Below are 11,262 nucleotides of genomic sequence, written 5' to 3'. Positions count from 1 at the left end.
CAAAATATTAGGCCTCAGGTCAATGATGATATTTATATATATATATATATATATATTTATTTATTGATTACTTTGTATCTGATTCATTGGAGTTGTTTTGCATTGAATCCAATACAAAATAATTTTAATTTCCCTGCATGCATCGACGTCACTGGGAACTCCCAGGGAACGTCAGTGCACTCCCCGAGGGAAGTTCCGAAGAAGAGGACGCGGCCCGAGGATGGGATCCGACAGGCAGGACGCCAATGGGGCCAGGCAAGTGTTTTTCTTAATGTTTTTAGCTACTCCGAGTGTGGCTCGGGGTTACCGCTTTCACCATGTTTATTTTACCCCAAGCCACACTCGGGATTACTGCTCAGGAGGTTAGTATGCACTGAAACCAGCAACGAAGCGGGAATGAATGGCTGTGATTTAACATAATAGCCAAAGTGACAACAAAATTACTTATAAATACACCCCATATATATATATATTTTTAACAGAACTATAAGCTACCTTGCCTGTAGTGCTATTATTATGAAAAAGGGGTTGGTGAAGGTGTACCAAAAAAAGACCATTAGCAAGATCCGTTTAGAAAAAGGAAAGGAACGGAGATCCTCCTGAAAAGTGATGTTTTGCTAAACAAAAAACAATACTGAAAAAAATTAGATTACCTTGGTGCAGCCTTAATGATATTGTCCACACGAAGAATAACTTCAGCAGCTTCAGCTGCACTCAGCAAAACTTGTCTCTTCACCTGAAAGCTCTCTGTTATGCCCAGTTCCACCATATCTCCAATGGTTCCATTCTTCATATCTGCAAAGCAATAAAAAAAATGTAAGCAATTTAAAAGCATTGCAGTGGATTAAACAACCCATTTAAAATAAATTTGCTGAAATTAAATATAAAATGCAGTGCTAAATATTTCAATTATGCTGCAGCACACATTGCACGAAGAATACCAACTAAGTGCACAAATGCATACAATGCAATAAAATGAATTGTATGTAGGTAGGACATACTGGTAGAAGGGGTGCTCGAATTTCATTATGTCTAGAATGTTAATGAAAGTAAATGTTACCACAAAAAAAAAAAAAAAAAAAAAAAACTATTATCCTAGATTGTTTAAAACCACAAACCCAAAAGAAACCCTAAAAGTGAAACAGGCAAAACTGGCGTCATACAAGAATCTTTAGTCTTAAATGATATGATATACAAGTTTATCCCTAAATATTTCCCCCTTGTGGAACTACAAGCAAAATCATCAGAAGAAAACAAATGCTAATTGAGCCGCCAAATCTAAGTACAGGTAAGCCGATACATAAACTGACCCTGAAATTCAGGAGTTTGCCTGCAGTCTGACTGCTGTTGCGCTTATACCTGCCTGTCCTAGTTTTCAGATTTCAGAGTCTTAATTTTGCAGAAAGCTCCATGTACATGAAACATGATGCAGCCATTAAAGTCTAAACTTCTTGACTGTTATCTTGTTCTGGGTCACTGAAATAATAAAGCCATTTTCTAAATCAATGGTCTGCAAATAATGTATTCCATATATAAACATGTCATTTCAAATATATTCCCCCGAGAATATTTGTGTACATACCAAGTCCATAGGTCGACTTTCCTTCACTGTGGGCTGCTCTGAGCTGAGAGACCAGGTCTGCACTGTCATAGCCGGCATTGTCTGCTATGATCGTTGGAAGCTACAGAGGAACAAAAAAAAGTGAGACCACTTTCTTTTTGTACAGGAAAAAAAAAAAAAAAATCAAACACAATGTTTTTCTATACATAGATTCTATACTTACCATTTGGAGAGCTTTTGAAAAAGATTCCATTGCCAAAGACTCTTTGCCAGGGGTTCTGTTGGCCAACGCGCTTACTACATTGGCCATCAACATTTCAGAGCATCCTAAAAGATCACAAAATGAAAGCTTAAACTAAAAAGAGCGGGAATGTAGAAGAAATTGAAGAATCAATATGTATAATTAAAATACCTCCTCCATAAACTGTTCTTGTATCCTTAATAGTCTGGGACAATACACAGAGAGCATCATGCAAAGATCTCTCTGCTTCATCCAGAATCTGCTGTGTTGCTCCACGAAGAACAATTGTACAAGCTTCTCCTGATAAGTTAAAAAGGAAAAGACATCACGGTTAGTGAGAGGATATATATATTGTTTTTTGTTCCCCACAACTCTCCCAGGCTTATGCAGCAAGATAGGAACAAAGCAAAGTAATCCATCACAATCAATCAGGATTAAATAGCAACATTTGGATTTGTTTTAATTACTGCACAGTGTAGACCACATTTAAAAAAATAAATCTGTTTGCAAATACTGTGTGTGGTTGGCTGTTGTTAAAATGTTTGTTATTTAAAAAGAAAAAAACATCACATTTAAAAACACTTACCCATTGCAACTCCTGAGAAATGGATGAGCTTATCCTCACCAATCATTACTTCTTCAATTAGTTTACAGCTTCCGAGTTTTACAAGCTCGGGATGATCAAAAGTGGAAGCAATCTCAGCACCTAAAACAAAAGTTAGATGAATAAAGAAAGAAAGCATACTGTTTCTATAAATAGGACAAATAACCTTGTCTTATTATACAATTACATTTATTATGCTATATAAATCAACAATCTGCCCAATATAAATCGTGTTGTTTGGAAATACATTGCAGCTGAAAACTTTATGAAATACAAGCAATATATAAAAATCGTGGATACAAACAAACCAGTCACAAAATTCTAACTACTAAACAGAATAACAGCAAGCATCTTTATTATTAATTAAATCATCTTCCATGAGGCTGACTGCATGCTGTAATTTTAGCCTTTGCCTAGAGTCCAACCTAACAAGTAACTATTTGGGTGCTGAGAAATGCATTTGAATATTAAAAGTATCTATCTGCAAGATGTCTTGTGGTGCCAGTGGTTATGAAGTTATGTTTGCTTTTAAATGCACAAGAACACAATCTATTTAATTTTATGAAATAGCAAAAGAGAAGGGATGACCCTCAAAGTTTACCTGTTACAAGTGCCAGACGTTCCACACCAACAAAATCTGCATGTTCTATAGCCATAACACCAGCTGAGGCAAACAACTGTTCAGGGTAGTTGTAAATCAGTTGCCTATTAACAAAAAATCCATTCAGTACACAAACTAACATTGATAATACAAAATTGTACAAGAAAGGAGGAGTCAAAACAGTAAACCCCAATTTTATTCAAAGATTAGGCAGAAAAAGACTTGTCTAATAAGAATTTATTCCAGAAATAATGAATTCTCTTTATTGGCTTTTCCATATTTGTATGTATTTCCATAAATGTAATTGTAATTTTTAGACTATTAAAATCTTCTTATATACTAACCCCATACATCACATTTGCATTTTATAGCCCTTATCTATATACCTACACAATTTCTTCACACTTATGTCTTATATGAAGAGATATTAACATCTATATTCACTGACCCTGGGGCTGGAGGGGGTACACTTTTATCAGCAAAGCTGGAATAACTATTTGATAGCAAATGTTTTCAATCTTGGATCAAATCTATTTCAGGTTTGCTGGATCACACAGCTTCACTGATTAAAGTGTATTATCTCCAGTCTTGGAGAGCTTTAATAAATCAGGGCCACTGTCTGAAGAAGCTGAAGCTGTTTTGCAAAATGCATTGGATCTGATAATTGGAGTTTCATAAAGGAATCAAATAAAACTTTTTTTTTCATTGGCTTTTAGGTGCAGGGAACAGTAATTCAGAAGATCAAGTGTGCTCCATTATTGTAAAACCTAAATAAATAAATGGTAAAAATATGAAATACACACATCTAAAAACTGGATGTGTGCAATGGCTCTTCGTCAAAATATATGCCAACCTAGATGGTGCCAAGAACAACTTAATAAACATATATTTAGCATCTATATAGGCCAGGAAATATACAATGAATGCCCCACCACAACATCACTTTTCAATATGCCATTTGATTTACTACCTCTAACAAAACATTAGAATTGCCAACCCAACAGCTACAGTCATCAGTACCTGTTGATAAAACAGTTGATTCCGTGTTTAAGAATACGATCCACCTTTTCTTTCATCTTCTCTTTCTCCGCTAGCTCAATCTCTGCCACTTTTGCTGTTGAGTCTACTCGCACTCTTGAGCCAAACACCTATTTCATAGATATGTTGTTTATAAAGAGCTTATTAAAATGAGCAAATAAAAAAAAAAGTTTAGACAATAAGAAAAACAAGAAAACAATACAAAAAAACATTAACCTTAATTTTGTCAGTATCCATTCCTGTATTAGCAAGAAGTATCTTGGCATTTTCAATGCGTTTTGGTTGGTTCACACCAATTTTCTTGTCCAACAAGAAACCTAAAAGAAAAAAATAAATGTTTTTTTTTTGTTTTGGAAACTATGCAGAAGGAAAAGGCAAGACTTAAACAAAAACAGATGGGATACCTTGTTACCTTTGTCATAAGATTATTATAGACAATGTCTACCACCTGAACTTAAAAAAAAAAGCTTGGAAGTATAAACGTCTACAACCTGGAGTTTAGCAGTTTATCACCACAATAAACATGAAATTTAGTTTTTCTGACATCTCCAAGTACCCTGGCTTGAAACAGTATTTAAGTAAGCGGACCTCAAATTGGATTTTATGGCCAAACTCCAGCCCTACACCATTGTATAGATTCTCCACAGATTTCACTGTACACTTCTCGAATGCATAAGAAGTGAGGGGTTTGGGGAGAAACACTGTGGCAGGATACTGTAAACTTTTCAAGTGGCTATACTCTATCTGCCATTATCTGCCTGCATAGCACAGAAATGCAGTGTTGCTCTCACTGAGTTTAGTACTTTGAAAAAAGATATGGGATGGGAAGCAAGGAAGGCAAAATATAAGCAGATTACCCTAAATTTCATGCAGCGGTTTTAGGGAAAAAGTAGATAATATGTATCTAGGTTTTCTGAAAGCTGACATTTTCCTACATATCAATTACCTTCATCCAGGTAAGACTCAGTTAAACTTCCTCCCAGCTTTTTAATGACATGAATTGCTTCCAAATTGCCAGAGCCTTTTAGTCTCAGAACAGCTTCCACAGCAAGTTTAGCAAAGTGGTCCTTGTGGTGGGTAAGCAACTTGGAAGACAGTGTTGTCCTGGCAATGTTCAAAAGATCAGCCCGAAACTTCTCTTCGTCATTTCTATGAAACACAGTCATACAAGAAACACATAAGTTAGATGTTTTTCGAGAAGAACACTGCATAAATGAAAGCCTATCTTAGACACAAATTTCTCACTAAGTTGGCCACAGTAAGAAAGAGTTGAATAACTTTTACTGTCCCATTTTTCTTCACTTTGTTTATTTCGTGTCTCAAAGATAAAACAGGAAGCGAGATGAAAACATCATATTCGTACATACACATAGAATACTGCAAGGGATATTTATAGTTATACATAGTAAAGTTGCTCCACACCATGGCCTGTAATGGAGTGACACTCAGACACTTTTGTGGGGTGTTGGGTAATTTAGAAAATATCACTGTAGTAAGTCATAAAATATGGTAAAGTATAATGTAAACAAATGCAACATGTAAATAACTAACCCATGATCTACTGCTGACTTCAGAAGAGCTTCTCTTGCAACATGCGTAGCTTGTCTCCATCCGGATATAATGGTCTGAGGGTGAAGCTTCCTAGCAATCAACAATTCAGCTTCCTAAAAATAAACAATGTTTGATTAAAGACAAAAAAAGGCTTATACAACATTCTCATATATTCATGACCAGAGAAAATCACAAAGCTTTTTGACCAGGGCAGAGCAAGCCAGTCAATGCAGAATATACAGAACATATGTTCTTACTCTGAGAAGCTCAGCAGCCAGTACAGTCACTGATGTTGTTCCATCTCCTACTTCATCGTCCTGGACTTTAGACATGTCTATAATGAAACAGTGAAAGAAAGGTTTAGGTCAGGCAAGAGACCCTCACAGCAAGTATTTATAGTACAACTCTTAAATTCTAACTTACCAACCAACACCTGAGCTGCAGGATTGTCAATTCCAATAGACTTCAGGATGGTAGCCCCATCATTGGTTACAGTGACAATGGTATCTCTACCACCGCTAAGGAGAATCTTGTCCTGGAAAAATGATATGCAAGTAAGTTAAATCAGCGCTCAGTTTATGATCTTTAGAAATGTCACCTGTTTAACATATTATTACAAAGTATTTATATAGCGCCATCATATTACGTAGCACTGTACAAAGTCCATATTCGTGTCACTAACTGTCCCTCAAAGGGGCTCACAATCTAATGTCCCTACCATAGTCATATGTCATTAATGTAGTCTAGAGTAAAATTTTTTTTTAAGGGAGAAGCCAATTTACCTCACTGCATGTTTTTGGGATGTGGGAGGAAACCCAAGCAAACACAGGGAGAACCTGCAAACTCCATGCAGATGTCCTGGCTGGGAATCGAACCTGGGACCTAGCGCTGCAAAGGCTGGAGTGGTAATTCCTGAGCCACATACTGTAAAAGTACCTATAGGCTGAATGTAGTATATCAGATAATGTGTCCTAGTGCATTAATATATAGGCAAAATGAAGTCACACACATTCAATGGCAAGAAATTCAGGACATTTTTAGATACAATATAACATCATGTAATACAAAACAATATTATAGTGACAGAACTAGAAATTTAAACAAGAGAAGACTTCAGCTGGCATTGATGGAGACATGGATTTACTAGGTGGGTATTACCATTATCCATGTATTACTATTTCTAACTAAATATTAAACCAAAACAGAACAGGAGAACTAGTTATAGTATGACTAATTGGAAGTCAACTAAATGGAACCAGCTAATAGCATGGGGGACATGGAAAAATGATTATTAAAACATAAATCAGACTAAGGCTATGTACAAATATTGGATTTTTGTCGCTGGAAATGACTGTTTCTATTGACAGATGAATGAATGTGCTGTACACACAGCAACTTTTCTGTTCTATAAAGAAGTGAAGAAGACGAGCAAGTGGTGCCCCTGCTGCGCTCTTTAACATTGACATTCATATCGGTCCTTCCCAATCGTTGTTTATAGATCAGCCATGACAGGTTGACGAACAACATCAGGCGAGCGATGTACAAATGTCAGATTCTGCCCAAGACGAGCATGACTGTTCATCTTCGGTGACAATCATCTTACTTGTGTAGTTAGCTTAAAATTAGGAACAAGATCTATTAAGTTAGCATTTATTTTTTCCTTGCTTAACTTTATGGGTCCATACTGGACGAAATTCCAGTGTATGTTCCCTCTTCACTGTCATTACTTTTGTCTCTAGTGCAAATTTACACAAATGAAAGATAAACTACTGAAAAATAGAATATTTAGGATCACTGGTAGGTGCCCAAAGTGCACAATTAGATTCACAAACGTGCAAATAAACATACAACTGGGCAACAATGACAGTGTGGCATTTCAAATGTTTTATGTTTTCACTCAGCACTTACCATGCCTTTTGGTCCCAGGGTGCTTTTAACCAAATCTCCAATGGCAATAGCCCCAACAAAGGAGGACTAAAAAAAAACAAACACAATATTCTAATAAGTTCATATATTCTGAATGAGGATTTTCGACTTTATACTGCGCTATTACAAACTGTACTAAAGACAGGAAAACAAGGGAGGCGCGGTGTGACGTCAGTGTAGTTTTAAATTGTATAAGGCAATTGTCCCCAAGCTGTACACTTCAGTATTTTTTCCACCATAACAGTGACTGCACCCCAACAACACGGATTCTCATCCAATTGTTTTTTTTAATCTATCTTTTATGAGGTTTATTTCTCAGATGCTTAGGTAAGTTTTTAATTTAATGACATCAAATAGTTTGATAACTATCATTTCTTGTTTGGTCTTAGATTCAAATGAAATAAACCCATAGTCAGTGAGAAAAAGCAAACTAATATTTTGCATTTTTTTAGTAATACCAAAGATAATGCAACTAATGATAATAGTAACAATAGTAATACTTATGAGCTGATCAATGAATCAGAACCTCCACAGTCCTTGTCAGGCACCATTGGGAAGATCATTATTTTTCAAATGTATTTATCTTTTTTAAAAAAAAATCATATTAATGATCTGCGGGGTTTAAAATTATGAATTTAGTAATCCATAAGGTCCGAAAGGTTGGCGACTGCTGCTATAGATAATGGAAGTTCCAAAGGTGTCAGCAACCTGTTCCTGTTTATTCTCCCTCGTTATGTCCACTTTAAAAACATTACAGCTAAGTGGGAAATGATAACCATGTGCATCTCTACTTTTATTAAGAAACTCCATTCATTCCTGGGAGTTCTATACCAAGGAGTGAAGCAGCTTGTGTATAAGCAATGTCACAATGGTCCTTTGTATAAAATCCACTTTATATCCTTTTTAATTGTATTAAAGACAAAACTTGTGGATTTGGTGGTTTATCTAAAAGCAACAAGCTATCCCAATATTAAATATGGTGCAAACATCATATAGGTCCTTCTTCAAAAATGAACCTACAATGGAACTTCATACACGAGAAAACACTTACCAGGCGGGCTGTTTCTGCTCTCTCTTCATCAGCTCCACTTCTAAAAATGTTTACGGGTGCTAGTGAGAGGGAAGCCTGCATTTGTACAACAATGGAGAGAAAATATCATTAAAAAGTCTTCACTTAGACACAACTGAGCCACTGTTAATATGTACATTATATGCTGGTTATAACTACAGTATATTCAATTACAATTGGATTTATACTCAACACCCATTCTGATTGGACACCAAGTTAAAGTCTAAGGTGATCTATAGAGACCCCTGGAACCCGGAGAGTGCCAAAGCCAAATTTAAGGCCCTGTTATATAAACCAGAATCATTTGGCTGCACAAGAATTAAAAAGTACAACAAGACAAAAGCAGTATGTTAAGTTTTGAATCATGTTGGGAAGGATGAGTGCCCTGTTGGATTTTCATGACTATTCGGAAGTGTTAGAGCTTTCCCCTTCTATAGAGATCTGCTTTTCATGACTATTGCCATGGGGTATGACAATCAGGTTACCTTTGGTTCAGTTTCCTGTATGTTTGGACTATATTTCACACTAGGGTATAAAAGGGTCCTAGCACACGGTTACTGCTGTGGTGCAGTTCTTTCAAAAGCAACTTGTCACTGCACTGTGTTTACAAAACGGTACCCCACTGCACCCATTCATATAAATGGGAGTTGTTGGGACCATGGTTGAACCTGTGGCACATCCTTTTGCTATACCACAGGTCACAAATGGATCTAAAAATTAACTTGCTGATCACAAATGCAACAAGTTTTTTTTTTTAATACTTTCCCTGCTCCCCTTTTTATAGAATTATATAGCAGTGTGTGTACAGCACTGTTCAGTTCTGTGGAGAGGGATGGATGAAAGAGGGGCTCCCTGCTGTGTCCTCCTCCATAGGATATGTCATCCCTACTCAGTCATGTAATGATCAACCATGGCAGATCACTAACAATGTCAGGGGGCCACTGTAGATTCTTCTGAGATTCCATGATTGTTCATCTCAGACAATTATCCTCCAGCCTGTGTACGTAGCTCTACACTACACATAGTTATACACATTTAACCAATGATGGAGAGTTCAGCTTGATTTATGGGTGATGTGTAAAAGTAAAGACACTTGGAGTATGTCATCAAGTCTATGGAGATAATCATGGGGAGGCAAGTGGATATCTGGGGATCCGCAAGGTAAAGGATTATGTAGAACGGTCTGCAGTTTTATTTTAGACATTCTGGTACTCTAAAGAAAACCTGACAAGGCTGAATTGTATTGGAAAATGAGGGATGCCTGGCTTGGATCCTTCGGCTTCATCCCTGAAATAAAAGTAGGGAGTGGATGGGAAAAATCCAAATCTGCATTGTCACTATCAGTGGTGAAGCCAGAAGATGGGTATGACACAAGTAGTATTTATTGACAGAAATCCTCCCATCACAGGGATATTATTATTATATGGATGTACTACAATATATTGGGGTGACTGCTGCTAATCTCTGCACTGGGGTTCTACAAGGATTCTGGCATCATGCAAGGCTCTGAGGTGTGTACATAGCTATCACTATAGCAGCCTCATGGCCGCCCCTACTCCTGATAACGGGACAGGCCCGAGACACCCGCCCGCCCTACTTCTGTCCATCCACAGCAATGCAAACCGCTGCAGGCAGACATGAGCTGACCGGCCCCACTCACCATGATGGAAGTATTCTAGACACACAATGGAGGAGAGCACGCCGCCACTGACTTGACACGGGAAGTGACGAAGAAAACGGCCGGGAGGAGGGCGCAGAAAGCGCTAGAGAATGGGCTGTGGCTCCTCAACCAAGCTACTGGCGTCCATGTTTGACGTGGGCAAGCGAACATAGAAAACACGAAAATGACGGCCTTAAGGCACCGCTAAAAGTACCCACCAGCAACGTTACTGTTACAGTATAAACAATAGAAATATTTTTATTGCTTATTTTATTTGTGACAAGTGTGAGAAGCGTGCAGTTGCCCATTTCAAATATGGCTGACAAAGAGCGCCTATTCAAATCACAGTCATTGCTACTCCCGAGCCTTCTGTATATGGTGTGTGAAGACACTGTAATTAGATGATGAGGAAGTACAATGTGTTCAACGAAAAATGGGTGTAACCAAACGTTAGGCACTGGGTAGTATACCATACATGGTATAAACAGAAATTAAAGTGTATGGCCAGACATTATTTTAGTTTTGAATAGAGCAAAGAAGGGTTTAAAACTAGCATGGGGTTTATCTTTGCTGGTCTCTGTCCTGCTATGGACCATGCAAAGTAAATCCAAGCTGGTGAGAACAACCCGGTTACAGTAATGAATGGTCAAACTCTTGTGAGAGGTAGTAATCCAGCTATGGAGACCACATTCTCTGGAACCTGTCCACAGTCTGTAAGAATCACTTTCATCTCTTCATTAGACAGGAAGCAGAGCATTTTTTTATGGGCAGCATGCTGGCCTTTGCAGTGATAGGTCTCAAGTTTGAACCTTGGCCAGGGCTCTATCTGCATGGAGTTTGCAAGTTCTCGCCCTGTTTGCGTGGGTTTCTCCCAGGTACTCAGATTGCATCCCTCATTCTAAAAACATGCAGTTAAGTAATTAGCCCCCCGTCCCCACCCAAAAAAACACCTTAGATTGCATTAAAAGAAATGACTAAGGTAGGACATTAGATTGTAAGCCCCTTTGAGGG

General features: G+C 37.6%; 1 protein-coding gene across 1 annotated transcript in view; it reads right to left on the bottom strand.

Moving 5' to 3' along the window:
• Positions 1–10,393, bottom strand: part of CCT2 (chaperonin containing TCP1 subunit 2) — a 12,843-nt gene extending 2,450 nt beyond the window's left edge. Inside the window, exons 1-15 of the mRNA XM_072401351.1 lie at positions 10,252–10,393; positions 8,574–8,648; positions 7,505–7,570; positions 6,020–6,131; positions 5,854–5,930; positions 5,597–5,709; positions 4,992–5,194; positions 4,262–4,362; positions 4,028–4,155; positions 3,008–3,111; positions 2,389–2,508; positions 1,974–2,102; positions 1,785–1,888; positions 1,583–1,682; positions 654–795 (exon numbers count right to left, since the gene is read on the bottom strand). Coding sequence (XP_072257452.1) covers positions 654–795; positions 1,583–1,682; positions 1,785–1,888; positions 1,974–2,102; positions 2,389–2,508; positions 3,008–3,111; positions 4,028–4,155; positions 4,262–4,362; positions 4,992–5,194; positions 5,597–5,709; positions 5,854–5,930; positions 6,020–6,131; positions 7,505–7,570; positions 8,574–8,648; positions 10,252–10,254 — 1,577 coding nt within the window. The 5' untranslated portion in view covers positions 10,255–10,393. The remainder of the gene's footprint in view (positions 1–653; positions 796–1,582; positions 1,683–1,784; positions 1,889–1,973; positions 2,103–2,388; positions 2,509–3,007; positions 3,112–4,027; positions 4,156–4,261; positions 4,363–4,991; positions 5,195–5,596; positions 5,710–5,853; positions 5,931–6,019; positions 6,132–7,504; positions 7,571–8,573; positions 8,649–10,251) is intronic.
• Between the last annotated feature and the right edge of the window lie 869 nt (positions 10,394–11,262).

Source organism: Pyxicephalus adspersus, chromosome 2 (assembly GCF_032062135.1).
Source record: "Pyxicephalus adspersus chromosome 2, UCB_Pads_2.0, whole genome shotgun sequence".
Lineage (NCBI taxonomy): Eukaryota > Metazoa > Chordata > Amphibia > Anura > Pyxicephalidae > Pyxicephalus > Pyxicephalus adspersus.
Note: the sequence above shows the minus strand (reverse complement) of the source record. Positions and strands in the feature narration are given on the sequence as shown.